At 47.4% G+C, this 19,102-nt stretch overlaps 1 protein-coding gene across 5 annotated transcripts in view; it reads left to right on the top strand.

Moving 5' to 3' along the window:
- Window positions 1-19,102, top strand: part of MDGA1 (MAM domain containing glycosylphosphatidylinositol anchor 1) — a 214,940-nt gene that overhangs the window by 97,747 nt on the left and 98,091 nt on the right. For all 5 annotated transcript variants that reach the window (XR_005256310.1, XM_038131762.1, XM_038131761.1 and 2 more), the window contains exons 12-13: window positions 15,553-15,730; window positions 16,796-16,819. Coding sequence is in view for 4 of the 5 variants with exons in the window: in XM_038131762.1 (XP_037987690.1) it covers window positions 15,553-15,730; window positions 16,796-16,819 (202 nt within the window). In the remaining variant the exon portion in view is untranslated. The remainder of the gene's footprint in view (window positions 1-15,552; window positions 15,731-16,795; window positions 16,820-19,102) is intronic.

Here is a 19,102-nt window from a genome sequence, read left to right as displayed (position 1 = left end):
TAAAAGGGATCAAGAAAAGGGAAAATCACTTTTCTGCTTTAAGTTACGACATGGAGGGGGCTGAGTGCCATGCAAATTTAAACACACACACCCAGTTTGGTTCATACCCCACTGGTTACTGCTGTTACTGTTTTGCAGCATCACGATGTAGCTGTGACTACTGAGTGTTGTGTTTTAGAGGAGCTGAGGACCTGCTTTAGCCCAGTCATATGTACGGGAAAGCTCTTAGAAATAGCTACAGGTGTCATCCTGGTGGCCTGGGACTGAATAAGGAAAGGCAGAGAGAGGAGGAGAGAGGGAAGCTTTGTTTCCATTTCTGAAAAGCATGAGAAGGAAATGCTTTGTTGTAATACTGCTGTAAAAAATGAACCCTTCCCTGGCTGAAATTAAGACACACTGGGAAAAGTTTTCATGGTATTGCCTCCTCTTGGCTTTTCTCCACTGAAAACACTTGCATTTCATGGTGAGGTCTCTACCCCCATGAGCCATACTGAGGTCTTATGGAGCCCTTTTCATTTCCTTGTCCCAGAGGATCACATTCCCTCTCACATCCAGCCTGCTTCTTCCCTCTGTTCATGGTGCTGCCTTCCTGGTGTTTTCATTCTGATGTCTCACTTGGGCTCTAAGCAGCCTTGTGCCACCTTCTGACCTTTCACTCCTTCCCTTGCTCCATCACCCTCTTCCACATCCTGCAGATTCTGCTGCTTTATCATAGCCTCTTCTCTCCACTGGGGCCCCTGGACTAAGTTGTGCATCCTTCTGTGCCATTGTTGGACTGCAAAACATGGTGGCCTTGGTGAATATAACTGAAAAGCTCAAAAGCCTAAAAGTGGTACTGACTGGAGAGCTCTTAAGAAAGGGGATTTGTCTGCCTGAGTGAGGAGCTGCTGTTTGCCTGCGCACACTCCTCACTGGACATGCTGGCTTTCCAGGCACAAGCTGTGGTGGCACAAAAATCCTCCTACAGAGCTTGGATTGGAATGGAATGTTCTCCTTAGGTGAAACAGGCCTTACACATGGCCAGACACAACTGATTTATTGGTAGCATCGAGCTGGGGAAAGCTCACCCAGCCAGCCAGCCAGCCACTTTCTTCCCCAATCCTGGGAGCTCTGCAGCCCCAGTGATCACAGCAGGGGCTCTTTGGGATGAATGAATGTGGCAGCCTGCACTCTTGGGTTAGTGAGGGGCTGTCAGGGGGAAGAGGAGATGAAAAGAGTAGAATTAACTCTTGCTGAGCTGGAATCCAAAAGGCAACCTGCTGGGATGCCCACTGGTTGCAATTTAGTTTGCTGGTTTTCATTTCACACTCCCTGGTTTGCTCAAGGAGCTCTTGGCATATGTAATGTGAAGATCCCCAAGTAGCAGGATGCTTTGCAAGGCACCTGGGAATGCTTGAATTAAATTTGCTTGCTGCAGCTGCTGAAAATGGGGCTGGGTGAGAGTCAGAGTGCTGCTTATTAATTGGCTGGCGCCATGCCTCCTCCAATTCTTCCTGTTCAGAAGCTTCCTAGGGCATTACTGGGGGGATTGCAAACAGTCTGGGGGAATTTGGTTTCCTAAGCAATAGGTGAGGGCTCCCAGCAAGATGGGCAGATGCACTTCCACCAGAGCTGATTGTTCCCAGCGCTGCAGAGCAGGCTGAGCGGCACAACAGACGCACCAGTTCCAGTAGAATAAGAATTAACTTTTGATTAAAACCATATAAGCAGCTTGACAGCTTGGAGCCACTGACCCAGGAAAGTGCATATGATAGCAACTTGGAGCAAGCTTCTTGTGAAGCCTCTCCTCTACGTCCTGGCAAAGAGGCTGTAATTTCCTGGAGGGTATTGTTCAGGTGGTCTTAGGCAGTGGCATTGCTGAGTGACAATTCAGAGGGGAAAACGTGCCCAGTGAAGAACAGCAGGGGCCTCACAGCTGTCTGTCCTGACAGCTTGGGAGGTTTTTCCTTTCTTGCTGCAGGGCAACTGATCCAAATGCCAACCACCTTGCTTCACCTTAGCCAGTGACCTCAACAAGGTCACAGCCTTGGGTGGTTTGGTTGTGGGCAGATGACACAAGGCTTTTGGGCTCTTTGTCTGGCCAACATTTTTTTCTTCCATGAATTCTTGCAGTGTAGAAAAGGCTCTGAAGCACTGCATTCCAACTGAAAATTATTTTCATTGCTTGGGGATTCAAAGCAGCCTCCCCAAACCAGATCTTTGCTTAAAAAATAAAAAGCCTTTTAAGTTGCTTGTTTCTCTCTGTGTATTTTATACCCGTCCCAGGGCTCTGCTCTAACATTAAAGAGAAATGAAAAGCCATATAATACTGCAAGCAGGTTGCATCATGGAGGAAAGATCTAAGTTGGGCCGGTGGTTATGGTTTTGGGGGATAGTGGCAAAATAACTGTGCACTTAATGAGCTGGAACCCATCTGTGACCTGAGGCTGCAAGGGAAAGAGGAAGGAGAAGCTCTTGGTGCAGTCGGAAAGTTTAATCTTCATTGTTCCCCTCAAGGCGACCTGAGGCTGCTGTCTCCTCTGTACCTTCTCATACACAGGCTCAGGCCAGAACTGGGCCAGCTTTATATATTCCTGGCTTTCCCCTCCTCAGAGCAGGCTGAGTCTACATGCCAGACAGACCCCGGAAATTTACACTGGGCCAGGCCCCAGACCCATTTGCTAAATTAACTCCCTGGGTTGTCACTTCAGATTAATTCCTGTCAGGGAGACCGTCTAATGAGACTGCCCCTGTGCAATGCCTGAGTAATTGTGTGGTCTCTCTTTGTTTGTACTTTCATCCCCTCCATGTTGGATAAACATTCCCTGCTGTCTACAAAACTCATCTGGGCTTGGGAGCCGGCTGCCACTCGCCTCATCAGCCAGCCAGAGCAGCATTAATGAGAGCTGCGGCAGTGGGGAGCCTGCATAGCATGTGGGGAGGTGACACATAACAGAGCTGTTGGGACAGACATCGGACAGGGGCGTTAGCAGGAATTTAATGACTGTGATTAGAGTGGAAGGTTAACTCCACTGATGGCCATCCCAACACAGCAGGAGAGGTTTTATACCGAGGTCCAGTGACTATGGATCTGTATCACTTCATTTCTGCCTCTGAGTTGTTCTTTTTCTCTGCTCTGAGCCCTCTTCGGCAGTGTCTGTCTACTGCAGCCTGTCTTTGGCTTCATCAGCTCCCGGAGGCAGCCAGCCCTCGGAGGGCAGGGAGGTCTCTCCCTCCCTGCACTGAGCAGGGGTGGTAATGCACCAAAGGGAGGATGAACGAGCAGTGCACCCGCCCACACTTCCCCGGGAACATTCGCTTGAGAATGCCTTTGGGTGCCAGATTAGAAAAGGCTGTGACCACAGAAAGGTGATGTACTTGAGCAGTGGTGGCTCTTGCAGCAGCCCAGCCGCGTATCCTGGGAGATGAACAAAATTCCTTGTCTTGAACAAAATTCCTTTTCCTCTGCACATACAACCATGGCTTCAGGCAAAGATCGGAAAACGAGCAGCTGGCGCCTTGGGGGTTGCCTGGAGGCTGCACCTTGGAGCGAGGGGGGAAGAGAACCGGACACCAAAGGCTTGGTGAGGAGGCAGCTCTGCACAAGGCAGAGTTCAATGTGGCAGAACTTGCTTTACAAAGGCTCTGACATTCTGCTGGCTTCACAGCACAACGCTGCCATTGCCAAGGCAACCGCAGCAGACCAGGTTGGGTCCATAGCCCTCATCCCAAGGCTCTGTGGTGCATTGTGACCCCACTGGCCCATACTGTGCATTCCCACAGTAGTATTGCAGTGAGGTTTTCAGCTGGGGGATGCTGCAAGAGCTAAGGCAGGTGATATCTGGTTTTAGGACTTAACTAAAAAGCAGTCAGGGCTATCCTAGTTTTCACACTAGAAAACGAAATGCTTAAAGAAGAGTTGCAGCTTGTGAGCTAGGGAGGTATCCATCCTGCTCTGGATAAAATATGCTGTGTGGTGCACTGGCCTGGTGTTACCTGGAAAAAGGGAATGTGGTGCCACATCCACCAAAAAAATCATCCAGCTGACAGGGTACTTAATTGGACAGGCCAGTTTGATGTCCAGGGTAGGACACAGACTGGGCACATTGAGCAGGGATGTGTGAGTCCCTTTACCCAGAGCATCACAATCACAGCTGGCTGTAACCAGGAAGGGAGTGTGGCTTTTCCTGAAGCAGCACATGGTGGCCTCATCATTGCACTTGATACAGGCTCTGCTGGTCCTCTCTCACTGTTGTTAGGACTGGGGACTCCAGTGACTTGGCTTCACAGTGTTTGTCCAGCACTGAATCTCAAAGCAGACCTTCTGTTACAGGATGGCTTATAAGTCACATCTGTCAGAAAGCTTCTCTAGTCCTCTCTTCTTCTTTTGCCTACCTTGTCTGCCAGTTTGATGTTTGATCACAGGCTGCTGTCATATGGGATGTCAAATCAACACAATTCCATCTACCTGCAGAACCATCTTCTGTAGTGGAAAAGGTCTTTTTTTAAGCTCTAACTATTCTATCTCCCGAACAGCCATCATGATGCAAAGCCAGGGAAAGCAAGAGAGGGGAGAGGAGGCACTGCCTTTCTAGGCTGCAGAGGAGGAGGGGTTGGGACTGAGCGCCAGCTACATGCCCGTGGAAGGAGAGCTAGCTGATCAATAACAAATGGTGGACAAGCAGTGCTTGAAGCTTAATAAGATTGCTGTGCGGGACCTGGAAGTGAAGCAGTGACTTTGCCACGGGCATGTGGGAGTGAAGACAGCAGGATCTTACCTCAGCTTTGCTCTCTGCTGCCTGGAAATGGGACACACCATCAGTCACTGCAGCTGATAGCACATTGATCCGTCTCTCTTTTCATCCCTAGCAATCTGTCACAGAAGGTGCTGCTAGAACAAGGTCTTCTCCACCTCTGTTATATGGGAAGATCCGAGGATAGCTGAATGTTTGGTGGGGGTGGAAACAAGGAGCTTTTTCCATGTTTCATGTTTGTACTCTGTGTTGGCTAAGTCGACAACAGCAGAGCCTCCACCAGCACAAAGGAAGGGAGTTTTCCCCTGGCCATTACTCACTGCAGGTGAAGCTGTCTGCCTGGCCATGGCTGCTGTTGGCTCTGTCAGCCAGGGGATCAGAGTGTTTTCTACAATGGTGGCCAGGAAAGCTTGGCACAGGCCTGACCAGCACTGACGGGTCGGGTGGGATTTCAGTGGAAATGACTGATAGCCATGGGATAAGGTTTCCCCCTTTGGTAGTCTAACAGTTTCTAATGCCACAAATGGGACTTCTTCCCTTTGCCCATGAGAGCTTAGCAAATTATGCTTAACTACTGAATTAGTTTGATTAATTCTGTCTTTTTGCATTCACAAATTGCTCTTCAGTATGATACATGGTTTTCCTGAGCTGGTTTTTCCCTAGTCCACAGGTCCACAGGTCCACAGTCCATTTGTAATCAGTTAGTTGGGAAAATTAATGATATGAGCAGTGGCAGATCAGTTGTGCTTCAGTCTTAAGGTATCATTTCTCTTCGGTGACTATCTAAAAGTAAGTCAAGTGTATTTGGTTGATCTTGGCTGGATGCCAGTTGCCCACCAAACTGCTCTATCATTCTCCCCTCTTCAGCAGGACAGGGGGAGAGAAAATAAGAGTGAAAAAGCCACGTGGGTCAAGATAAAGTCAGTTTAAAATCACCAACATCTACAGCCATGCGTAGAATAAAAGGAAAACAATTGATTATCTACTTCCCATCAGTAAGCAATGTCCAGTCACTTCATGGGAAGCAGGTCTTCAGCAGATGCAGCAGTTGCTCTGGAAGACAAACATCACTGTCATATCCCTTTGGTCAATTTGAATCAGCAGTCCTGGATATGATGTCACCTCCCAAAATCTTGCCCACCCCCAGCCTACTGGTGAGGGAAGAGTGTTGGAGAGACAGCACTGGTGCTGTGGGAACTCTGCTTAGCAGTAGCCAAAACACTGGTGTGTTATCAAGTTCTTTCTAGCTACCCACACAAAGCCCAGCATTGTGAGGGCTCCTATTGGGAAAATTACCTCTGTCTCAGCCAGATCCAAAGCATAAGGTAACCTGCCCCAAACAGGGTAGCTGACAGTGTTGCAAAGTGTCTGGCCATTCATCAGGAGCCTTGCAGAGAGATTTTGTCTTAGCATTAACTTTTCAAAGGACTGTTCCTAATGCCGTTAAAGTACTTAACTGGGCAAGAGGGAAAGGAGGGTATTGTTTAGCTTTCCTAGTGCTATACAAGGGAATATTTCAAGCACATGTTCCAGTTTTAGCTGTGTTCAGAACAGTTACAGCAACTGAGAAGAGCAATTCAAATAATCTTGCTGGAAAGGCTTATATGATCTTAAAACACATCTAGAAGGAAAATCTCATGTCTTTCTAGCTCCCAACACCACTGTTCAGTTTTCCTTTTTGGGTAAGAAAAATGTGAGAGAAGAGATAATCAGATTCCCCAAACCAATAGACTCCTCATAGCAGCTTTGCAGGATACAAATGTTGTTTCCACACCACTGTGCTTCTTCGTATCCAGCAGGCTCTTGGCCTGAGTACAGAATGAAAAATGCTTGCCCGGTAGCAAAGTCAGTCCTTTTTGTGCATCTCTTACCCACACTCCTTCGGCAGCTTCAAGGGGCACATGCTAGTATTGAGTCTTTCTCAAAGTCTCAGTTGATAGGCTATGATGTGGCTTCCTCCTGTTTACTCTGCCCATCTGTTATTTTCAGTAGTCAGTCCATGTTCCTCCTACTGCTTCACCATCTTTTCTTTATGGACCTTGGTGCCTTTTCCTGCTCCCCTTCCTATATTCCACCTCTTCTTTCTTTTGTTTCTGTTTCCTTTTTTTGGTTTTGTTCTTTTTTTTTTTTCCCTGGCTCTCACTTCCTAGAACACATTGGAGATAAGACATAAGAATGTGTGAAGGGGAAGGGTTTGGAAGAGAGATGTAGTCTCTCCCACAACTAGTCACAAATGGAAGGAGTAGGCACTAGATGGATGTTTTGGCTGTGTATCATAAAGAAATGAAGCAGGCAGCATGGAGCAATATGAAGGGCTTTATGGGTCTCCCTGCATATCCTCTGTTGCCTCTGCCTCTTCTTTATAGACAGCCTAGAGGCTCTGTAATGATGCTTCCCTACAAACCTGCATTACAGGTACCAGACTGGAAAGTCCAGAGTCACACAAAAAGGCTATTTCTGCTCCAGGAAGCATCAGCACCATCGTTGATTAGTTGTTTTCAAGGGTGAAGGTGCCCTAAGAGAGGGTTCTGCCAGAGTCTGTAGAGAACCAAAGAAATGAAGCTCCTGTTGGTGGAGCATGTTGCAAGTTACACCCATATTTTAGGCAAACTGGCTCAGAGCTCAACCTAACTGCAGCTGGGCAGACTTGGGTTGTGCAGAGCCAAATTGCTTTTTTTATCTTGGAGTCAGAAGTGCTGACAGCACAGTGCATAGACACCTGCATGGGTCTGGCTGCAAGCAGCCAGTGTGTCCAGTGCAAGGAAATTGGTGGAAGAGGAGACTGTGCTTACTGATGTAGTAATGGGTATAAAGCTGGATCTGTAAGGCACCGAGCAGTGCTGATTTTCAGATGTGAAGCTCAAAAGAGTCTGGAACCATTGCTGTCTGCAAGAGGGGGATGTGGAGGAGCATGAGAGATGGTGTCGCTCACCCAGCTTGAGCCCATACAATAGACAGAGAGGTGATCCCAGGCTCCGCTGTGCACAGTCAAGAGTCACTAAGGGTAGGAACTTGCAGTAAGAGTAGACACCTTCTGAAACAGAAGGATTGCATGTGCCCTCAGGGTTGAAAATAAGGCTGTGAGACAGTAGAAGAGAGCCTCAGTTAAGGCTTGTGCTTGACTGCCTCTCTGACAGAGTGAAGGCTAGGTCTGCTCTTCTTTAGACCAGGGAACATACGCTAATAAAATACATATTGCTTTCTGATCAGATCCTAATGAAAGACATTATTGAAGAGTGTGGAACAAGCACTTACAGTAATTCATGACAGCACCAATTTGGCTTCTCTAGAAAGCCATAAACTGCTGCTCTTGGCACCTAATGAGGATGGGCATCTGATTGCCTGTGCAAGAGGAAGAGAGAGAGACTGACTCCCAGCCTTTATGGCTCCAGCTGTCCTCAGAAGCCACTGAAGGTTGCACTTGCTTCTCTCTCTGGAGTTGGGAATGTTTCAGTCGAGAAACTGGGCCTCCTGATAAAGGACAATTCAGTACAAAAGGCTTCCAGGACTCCTCATTTAGACTGAATAATGGGTTTGGTTTGGGCATCCATCCTTGCTTAATCCCAGATCTGAACCTGTGTGCTTGGCTGATGAAAAACATAGGCATGAATTTCAGTTCAATGCTGTGCTTGTCTGGGAAATGCCAGCTTTGTGCTTGCAATGTGATTATTTGTTCTGGAAAACCCTTAGGAGTTATGGTTATCAAGCAAGGAAAATGAAATAAATCCAGCTTTAAACTTACCTTAACCCTTTAATTGGTGAGGTTAATGCTTGACATAATTTCCATCCAAGATGGTGATTAAGTACTAACAAAAGAAAATATTTTAATTTAATGTGACAGGCAGAGAAAATTTGATGAGAGATTATAAAGAAGCATCACAATGACTATCTTCATATCCAAACCAAATTTCTTCACTACCCTAAACTTACCCAAATAGTTTTTCCAGAGTAGACAGGTATCTTCCCTGCAGCTGACAGCAGCCAGAGTTCAGAATCCCCTATTAGAATTGTGCTCTTTAAATTTCATGCAGCTGACACCAGGCTAGGAGACAATGCCACCTTGGTGAAGGATTAGGAAGGATTGGAAGAAAGATCTGAAAGATGGAAAACTATTTGAGTGGTTCTAGTGGGATGAAATGCAGTGGTACAAAGGCAGGGTCATAGATGCAGAAAGTGCTGCAGGCTGGAAGCTCATCTTTGGAAAATAAGTGCACTGCTCAACTGAGTTGACTTCAAGGAGCTGCTGATGAGATGCAGGTGTGAGAAAGGACAAATGTACTCCTTGATGAAACTAGAGGTACTTCTGGGCGAGGTGGAGAAGTGCCACTACATCCTATATGCAGGCTGGGGTACTGAACTCCAGCAAGTGGGATCGTGCAGAAAAACATTGTAGAGTCCATCCTGGAAATTGGGAGTCTGGGTTACAAGAGCAGTCGCAGAGTGCTCAGCCTGCTTAGCCCAGCAAAGCAAAGGCTAAGAGGTGGTGAGATTCCTGACTGTAAAACATCAGGGGGTCAAGCAGCAGCGAGGGAAAAGAGCCACTGAAGCTAAAGCACAATACTGGCACAAGATAACTGGGTGCAAGCTGCATGTGAATAAATTCAGTCTGGAAATGAGAACCTTAGGGCGGTCAGGCTCCGGAACAGATGTCCAGGGGGAGGAGCAGGCCTAAAAGGAACAAACCACTTTTAAGAGAAGACGTGATATATACATAAAATTAATAAGCAGAGGCAGCCCCTCTGGTGACAGGGGACTGGACCCTGACAGCCAGGAGTGTACATCCCCTGCTGTGTCCTAGATTGTAGCCATGTTTTGCCTTTCTCTGATCTCTGGGGGCAGAGCCATTTTATCCCTCTGCCAAAATACAGAGATCAAGCATCCAATTCACAGTGTTCGAAAAGAATGTCAGAGACATCTTCCTATGCTCTGCCCTGTGGTGCCAAGGTGACATCAAGGATCACAATCTCAATCCACTGCTGTGTGTCAGAGTGAATAGGAAGAAGGGGAAAGAAAGAGACAGATCTATGGCATATTTTTCCAGCTGTGTGGAACATATTGGAGCCTCATGTTCAAGAGAGTTCCCTAAAATTTCCTATCCCCACCTCCCTCCTGACCCTGCTTCTGAGCATTTTTCATTCTGCTTTCCCAAGAAATTCCTTCTACCTGTGGAACTTACATGCTGAGCTCTCATTCTCCAGCAATGGAGAACTGGATAATTTTATTTCAATCTTTGGTACTATAAACTCCAGCATCCAGCACATATTGATTCTGTAATCATATTTCCTTTTTTTTTTTTTTTAACTTTTAAGAAGTCCATGGCTTCTAAGCTCTTTGAAGTTGCCTCTCTGCCACATATCCTGTAGCTTTGGGGCACAGTTGGGGCAGTAATTGAGAATAGGGAATGTCTGATGAAGTAGTGGGAAGTCTGGCATTGCAGAGCCCCATGTTCATCCCAGGAGCTGTTACCAGTGCCATAAACAAGCTCAGCCCCTTCCAGTACCTTGGGAGTATCTGTCCTGGCTGTCCCATCATGGTGAGGGCAGTGGTGTGATTGTTTCTGGTCTTTGTGTGCAACACTCCCTTAGGAAGGGAGCAGCTGTATCTTAGCTGGACTTTGTTGGGATGAGGTCATTGCAGTCGCAGCCACTGGGGAAATCTGATAAGAGATGATTCCTGCAGCACTCTGGGACAAAGCTATGTAAGGAAGCCAAGACTGTGCAAACAGGCTGAAATGGTACAAACACCACTCTGTCACACCCTGGATGGTATTGCCTGTCAGAAGAGAAGTGCCCTTCTGCTACTCTCACCTTCTCCTGGCCCCTTGCTAAACAGGGATATCCATGTGTGCTGAGATACTGGGCAGCTTGGCACTGAGCTTTGAAAAACACCTTAATTGCTGGTTGCTTGAAAGTACAGCCCACCAGCTACACAGGCAGTTGAAGATTATTTTGTCCACATGATTGCCCCATGCTTCTTTTCAGACCTTTGTGAGATACCTGTGCTTTCTGCACCACCAGGCTCTCCACAGCACTTAGTCCAGTGGATGTCTGCTCTCCAGAGTGTCCTGACACTCACAGATGAGGGAGGAGGGGGAGATTGGGGGAGGTTAGGACACCCCGCCTGCACACATGCCAGAGACAGCATTTATGTGGTGTGCAGAGCTGCACAGGGAGCAAGGAAGAGCCTGACAGAGGGATGGAGCCTGCGTGCGAGGCTGCTATGCCACACCAGCCTGCCTTTATCTGCTGCCTCCTCTGCCTTCAGAGGCTGGAGCGGCAGAAGGAGCTGGGAGCTGTCCCTGCAGCCCATATCTGCAGTTAGTGAGGTTGGAGTGGGAATGCAGGCAGCCATCCCTGTCTCTTTTGTGCTGCAGGAAGGAGCAGCCAGGGGAATTTGAATGAGGCTGAGAAAAAAAGAGTGAAAGAGAGAGCATGTGTGGAAAGGATTTGAATGGAGATATTGGAAAGCAGAGCTAGTGCTTGTGCCCTGAGCTGAGAAGTTGTTGAAGAAGCGGGACAAGTAAAGAGAGAGCATCAGAAATGAATTGCAATGTTGGGAAACTCGATGCCTGCAAAACAGTTCCTTTGCTCCAATCAGCTTGTTGGGGGGGTCTCCCTGATTTTAATGTTCATTTTTCTAGCTGTTGTTTGTTAGAAATACCTTAGGGCTTGGTGATGAAACAGATTTTCTTTCTAATTTCTCCTTTCAAACAAGCATTAATATGCAGTTGTGAGACCACAAGCATGGCTTCACAAGCCACACCAGTCTCAGCACAGGTAGGTTGTCGTGGTGGTGTAGAGCCACAACAGTAACTCTTGACAGATGTGTTTATTAATATCCTTCAGCTTTATTAAGGCTTCTAGCTGGTACATATCTGACATAAACATCATTCAGTCTGAAAACATCATCCTGTTTTTTTTTCCTTTAATAGCCTACATAAACAGAAAATGTAGGTGTGGCAGTGTCATACCTTGGGCCCTCTGCTATGACAATGACCCAGCTGGGAATGGAAGCAGGGGCAGGGGTACTGTGGCATCCTGATTTTGTCTCTGAGACTCTTGGTGTGTGTTCCTGGTCTGTGGGCCATTTTGGCTAGCTACAGTGGGACAAGCACTCTGCAAGCATCACAAGCTGGCTCAAATGACATGACAGGGGAAAGGGCACACAGTGCCCACCAACAAGAATAAGTGATGGTGAGGAATGAGAAAGGGCAGCCCCAGTTTGCAGCTCCCAGAGGTTTGGTGGCTGAGTCCATGTAAGTGAGTTCTCCCCTGATCACTAATACTGCTTACAGGGACAGGGACAGGGACAGGTTGCATACACTGCCCGTGAATACACACAAACCACATGGGGCTGACTTTGCCCTTTGTAAGGTGTTTCTAGAGAACCTATTCAACAAGGACATTCTCACCTCTGCAGCCTGTATAATATTCACAGCCAGCTGGTAGGAACCGTGGATTTGTTTGGGTTTTTTCCTTTCCCATTCCCTTCCTCAGATTATTGGGAATGGAAGGAGGTAAAGGCAGAGGAAAGTCTGTGCTTTGTGCAGTGCTCTTGTTCTGGCCCCTGAGCCAGCCTGCTGAGCCTGGTGATGAATGAGCTTGTAGCAGGAGCTCCTCCACTGAGGCTTCAGCGTCTCTAATAAGGTGGCCAGTGTTTCCCTGTCCTCTGCACCGGCCCCTGCTTTATTAACTGCACTGCAGCAATATTAAACTGGAACACGGGGTCAGCGTGATCCAAAGGACAGACGCTGAGAAGGGGGTGGAAGGAAGAAGAGACCAGGATAGCATGAGAACACATGGAGCAGGAGAAAGGGAAACAGCTGGCAGTTGAAGTGGATTGAAAAATGGGTTCCTACTGGACTGATGCATGCAGCTCTGCACAGACCTGCTGCTGGCAGTCAGGGACACAAAGCATGTTTAAGGAGGGGGATGCAGAGGCAGACTTTGGCCTTTATGTCTCTGTCTGCTGGACCTGTGCTAGTGACTGTAAGCCAGCACCTGCTCCACATGCACACAGCAAGCAGCTGGCTGGAGCTGCCCCCTTTTCTCCCTTGCACTAATTTCATGCCCTTTAAACTGAGCTGGCAGCGCACCTGGCTCTTTCTACTGACAGCTGCAGCTAGCTCAAGGCCCATGCTGCTTTTCACAGAGAAGCCAGTCTTTCCAAAGACATCCAGGGCCAGTTCTGATGTGATGCCAGGACTGTAGAGACTGTAGTAAAGATGTGCAGAGGGCAGTCTTGCTGGCAGCCAGTTTCTGTGTCAGTCCAAGTTGCATATTGGATAGAGACAGGACACACGCTGGGAGGAGATATAGCTACAAAATATTTGGTGGAGGGAAAAGACCTTTTAAAACTTTACCTCTGAGCACCAGGAGGAGATACATGCTGAGCCTTGGCTGTGCCTTTCCCATTACCTAGTGATCCAGGTCTCTTCTAGAAAGCAGGGAGGTTGCAACCCATAGGAAGCCTATGTGCCTTTAATTATTTCTGTTTTGCAGCCAAACCTGGGCAGCAGCCAGTTATTTATTTGGTTACACAAGTCCCTGAGGACAGACTCAACTAGGGGATCCAGAGCCGTGCAGTCCAGACTGGAAGCTGATTTCTCATTTTGTCCTGGATTAGTTGATGTGGGAGAGTATGTGTTTTGACCTTGCTCCCAGAAGCTTTAGATACCCAAATTCCACCTAACTCCCAGCTGAGGTGGAATTTGCACTGTCTGAATCTCACCCTCAAGCTTCTCTCTGACTCTCCATTTTGTTTCTCTTCTAAAGGTTATGTCTAGACAAGGGAAATGGCTCCTGACCTCCTCCTATTTGCTGGCTGCCTTCCCAACACCCAGCAAATGGCAGCCTGTGGGGAGGGGCTGCTGCCAGCCCTCCCAGTCACACTCTACCCCCTAAAAAGTCCCCTGCTAGGCGCTGTGCCACTCCAGCCTTCTGCTTCTGGCTTCTGACTGCTTCTCTTCTCCCACATAATTGGGGGGTCTGGCACTAATGAGCCCAGCTTAAGTCTCTGCCCGTGGGAGCCAGCTCTGCCACTGCTTGGCCAGAGCAATGGTGCGGAGGGCTGGCAGATGGGAGGGCTGAGCAATAGGAACACCAGCTGGGTCAGAACCCAGCTGGCATGTGTGCAGGTAGGGCGTTGTTGATATGAACAGATCCTGACAGCATACGGGTGCCTCTGGGGACCACTGCCCTCATCCTGCCCACTAGGACTGCTCCCTAAGGCACCATCAAGCCGGGGGAAGGCACCAGAACAGCTCCCAACTCTCTGCTCCATCTTGCCAGGGGAGGAGGAGGAGAGTGCAGCAAGTTGTTCCTCAAGCAACTTACACCCTGATGTGTGCAGGTACAAAGGTCCCCTTTAGGTGCAATCTGTAAAGCAGGTGCAGAATTGTTTTTCACTGTGAGAACCACATGCAACCACAGGTTCCCAGGGACCAGTTCCTGCCCCTTCACTTGGGACCAGCAGCCAAACTGTGGGCAGGTCAAGGAGGTGGGTCAGTGGGTTCTGACTGTGTTGGAAATGAATGGGGCTTTGGCACAGAAAGTTTTACAGTGGCAGCCATTGCTTCTGGGTTTGAACTTAGAGTTACGTACATGAGAGCTGGAGACAGTCAGAGGAGGGATTGCATGTACTTGCTTTCACTAAGCACCACATCAGCATTGCCCCCTGCCCTCCTTGGATAGTGGCCTTCACTTCTGCTGTGCCCTCACTCCATCTTCTTGTCCCACTGACACATTTGCTGTAAACCTTCCTCCATGCATCCCAGTTCCAGTAATCCTGCAACTTCAGAGTTAATGATGAACACTGAGACTGCCTGGCAGGAGAACTGCCTTTGCTATGGAAACTTCAGCCTAGAGGACATATCAGACGCAAGGGAAAGCTTAGTTAACACTGAACTATCCAAAGTCCCGCCAATGGTCTTTTTACCAGCACCAGCATCCCCAGTAATGTGTCTTGCCACAAGGATCCAGGCACTGCACAGCGACAGGCAGGAAATTGTATCTTCACAATGCAATCCTCGTTCTTGTTCTTTGCCAGCCAAGCAAGCATGACCATGGCAGGGAAGTTTCACTGACAAGTAATTCATCATTTTTAGTGGTGGTGATTTTGATAACGATATTTCCCCTGTTTTCTTGAAACTTCCCTGCTGCCTTAGCAAACTGATCAGTGTTTAGCTGGTATGGTTCAGCTAACATAATTCAGCCCCTTCTAATGGGAAACAGAGGAGGAGGGAGCCTGTGAGTGATCCCAGAGAGCCATCAACTTGAAATAGACCCCTTGCTCTGGTCTGTGGAGGCCATCCAAGGATGCACCCTATGGAAGGTTTCTGAGGCAGCATGGTTGCAGATTGCTTGGTAGTAGTGAGACACCAAATTAAGTGCCACATGGCCCAGGCAGCAAATGAATGAATTCTGCAGCAGTGATTGTGAGCTGAGGGGTATCTGGTGCAATGCCGTGCTGTGTTTGCACAGGACCTGGGTGCACTAATAGGTGAATTGGGTTCATTTTCTCACTCCTGAAACCGTTGCTTCTGACACAAAGTTGGTTCAGGACCTGTAGTTCAAATTGTCCCTACAGTCCCTCCCTTGGAGGACACCAAGGCTTCCCTTCAGGGAGAACTCGGGCTCCTGATCACTGTTCTGTACCAGGGATGGCAATTTTCAAACCAATACTGCATGAAGATCTCATGGAGCAACTGGGTGTACATCTGTGTAGGAAGAGGAGGAATAGGACGTTAGATGATGAATACAATTGCTCAGGTTCTCAGTTTCAGGATTTTCATAACACTGTGTGTTCTTTTTCTGTGCAGCTGTCTCAGAGAAACACCATCCAAACCTTCATTCCTGTGAAGAAAATGGAGAAAGGCCTGTTGCTGGAGCACATCTTACCCAACCTGAAAGTGCCTCAGAGCTATGAAGTTCGCCTGACACCCATCACCAGCTTTGGGGCTGGAGATATGGCTGCCCGCATCATCCGGTACATGGAACGTAGGTGTCTCCTCCTCGGTCCTGTCTACGAGAGCAGGTCCGAGCCTCAGGCCTGGGGATGTGGGCATGCAGAGAGGTGGTCTTCTGTGGCCCTTGGGTGGGTCTCTGTGCTCTGAGGAGTTCTGATGGCACAGTGCAATCGCATTCAACTGTATTTTGGATGCTGCCATCAATGCAGAGCACTAGAGATCTCTGAAGGTCAGTCTCCACTCATCCTTCACTCAGCAGCTCTGACTCACACTCTGCACCCTGTGGGCAGGAGATGCCCAAAACCCCAGTCAGGCCATGCTGCAACTCCCTTTGTACAGTGGCTTATAATACAAGATAGCCACTGGATGCTGTGTATTAGCCACATTCCCATAAAAGTAAGAGAATTTTGGGAGACTTCCGTTATTTCCAGAACTGAATGCATGATTCCCGTCCTAACTAGTCACTCCTAAAGCTGGAGCTCTGTCCAATACCTTGAATCCCAGATTATCTCATTGGTATACATTGACCATACTTCTCTTCCCATCATCTCAACAACTCACAGCACTCTCTATTCCCACAACTCTACGATTCCTTTACTCTCCAACAGGAGTTTGGAGCCTCTATTTCAGTAGAAAGTACAGATCCCTCTCCCATTATGTTTGCTTGATTTCACACAACCCTCCTGTCCCATGGACTGACAGTGTGTCGGGTGTCCCCAACATACCTGTCCTGTCCCTCTTCCACAGTGCATCAAACTGCTTTGATGTCCCTCTTAGATACCAAGCTTTGGTATCTAAGTGGGTGCTATCCCAGTGGGTGTTCCAGAAGGAAACTACTTGGGTTGCCAGAAGGGTTTTCCTATGATCCCAGGATTACCCCTTAGGTAGGGTTTTCTTAAGGTCTCTTGCTGCTTGGATCAGAGTGTCTCCATCTTTTTCCATCACCAAAACAGGCACCAAGCATTGCTTTCTCACAGGGATGCTGCCAGGAGGCTTGTGCATTTGTGACCTTTCTTGATGTGTTTGTTTTATTTTCAGACTTTGATTATGATTTGTGCTTTTGTTTTGACTTGTTTTTCCTTTTTTTTTTTTCCAGCAATCAACTATCCCAATCCAACAGGTAAGCAACAAGACCTTTGTGCTGATGCTTTGACTGTAATCTACACTAGTTGAGTGCTTCAGCAGATCAGGCAAGACAAGAAGCTGGAATACACAGCTGACTTTGTCAGAGGACTTTCATCCTCTTTTTTCCCCAAAAGAGGATGAAATTGCATACACTAAAGCTTCCAGTAAATATTGCCATTTGTTATACCTTGAGTTATTGCCAGGAGATTTATGCCAGGGATATGCCTCTCACTCACCTGATATCTTTGTGATAGGGCAGACTGTGATCTTGAACACTCACTCCCATGCCCCAGCATGAGCAATCTACTTCCAGTAAGCAGGTTACTAAATGTTCCCCAAAATATCTGTGTTTAGGAATATTCACTATCCTCTTCTGACCAGGAATGATACCACTTGGTATCTCTGCAGGCTTGTATGGAGCAGTCTCCAGCTCAGATCTGTCTCTTCTTGCAAACTCTTTGAGCGCAGTCCCTTTCTTCCTCCCCTTCCATGTCATCACTGTTAACTTGCTTTTTTACCTTCTGGTTATTCTTGGCAAGATGCAGCCCCCTCTCTATTGAGCATCCAGAGTTCCCATTGATTTTAAGAGCCAAATACACGTCTAAGAACGATGACAGTGCCCATTGAGCATAAAAGAGGAATTCTAGCTTGCTGTAAGTCCCTTCACTTTGATTGTAGGGTGTAAGCCCAGGCAAAGCTCTTGGGCAGAGATGGGCAGACTTGCTAGTGCTCCATGGAGAGCATGCGGCTGTTTCTCTGTTTCCAGCTGCTGAATCAGTATTCAGTGGTTTTATGTATTACTCTTTGTGTAGTTAAGGGCTGCTGCTGCACTGCAGGGTACCAGTAGAGAGGAGAAGCCAGGATTAGGTGATGGCAGAATAGGGAGTTCTTTTGTTAAGGTAGCCACAAGGAGTTAATTCTTGCACGTTCACACTCTGAGGATGGTTTAATGAACCATACTCTGCCTGAGAGTAGGAGTTTCTTACAGAGTCAGAGGGATTTTGTGGCTCTAATTCCTGATTCCATTTGTTTTCTTTTCCTCACTTCCTGTTCTATTTAAAACATTCTCTGTAGAAGACTCACTGGGAAACACGGAGCATATTGCCAGGGATCTACTCTAGAATGTGTCTCTCAGCACTTGCTGGAGGAGGCAAGCATCCCAGCCCACAGGTGGAAGTGACAAAGTCTGGCCTTTTGCCACTTGCTTTTACACTGCATAAATCACTGGTAAACCCAGAGCAACTTCAGTCCTAATTGTGTCAATCTCTTGGGATCTTTGTAAATTGAGCCTTCAGATTGCCTGCCTGGGGTACCTCTGGCAGCCTTATTGAGTCCAAAACGACTGCAGGAAATTTGCCTGTGGTGGAACATAACTCAGCCACTCGTGTTTGCCATGCAGTAAACCCGACACTTAGGATTTCCCCTTGATATAAATTGTCCATCCTCTGGTGGATGTTGGGACTTCTGGGCCAGTTGAGAGGGCCTTGCCCATGCGTTCACACCTTGAGACTGACTGCCGAAAATTGGACCTACCACACTTGCTTTCAGATATGCCCTTTCCTTTCAGACCTGCTGCCAGTGAAATATGAGCCCAAAGGCTTTTAGCTCTTTCTTTGGACCGCAGCTGAGTTCCCCAACTCTTCATCCCAAAAACATGGAAACCCCTCCTGCTACCTCTTCTTTTCATACTTCCCCTGCTACCGTCACCTCCAGGGAAAAGTTCACACTAGGCTGCTGAGCCAGATTCTGGGAGCAAACATTGAAAGCTCTGGAGTGAAAGGCAAAGATTAGATGATTAATGCCTCTGGCAGCCTGATCCAAGGGCATGCACAATGGTGATTAATTTACAAACTCTGAGAGTTACTTAATACAATTACTTCTTCATGCATTTTCTCTCTCAGTCTAATAAGATGTTAATAACTTTGAGGCAGGCATGCGTGTGGCATGGTTACAGAGCCAGGTATTGGGTTATAAAGGAAAAGCAAAGGAAGAGTAGAGGAAATGAACAAAAGATGTTGGGAATTTCAAGTATTTAGAGGTTATCAGTAAGACTGAGTCTTAAAAATCAGTAAATCTGGTTCTAAAAAGCAAAATGGTTTTTAAAATGCAAAATGTATTTTAAAAACTGCCTAAGAATTATCTGAATTCTAATATTTTACCTTAAAGTTTTCTTAGAATAACTGATTGGTTTAATGTCATGACCACATTCCAGTACTGGGGAATCTGCTCTGTCCTTACCTCCTCTGCAATTTTACTTGGATATAACATTTGCTTTCTA

The sequence above is a fragment of the Motacilla alba genome, chromosome 3 (assembly GCF_015832195.1).
Source record: "Motacilla alba alba isolate MOTALB_02 chromosome 3, Motacilla_alba_V1.0_pri, whole genome shotgun sequence".
In the NCBI taxonomy this organism is placed as follows: domain Eukaryota; kingdom Metazoa; phylum Chordata; class Aves; order Passeriformes; family Motacillidae; genus Motacilla; species Motacilla alba.
The sequence above is the reverse complement of the archived record's forward strand: the minus strand, read 5'-3'. Positions and strand labels throughout refer to the sequence as shown.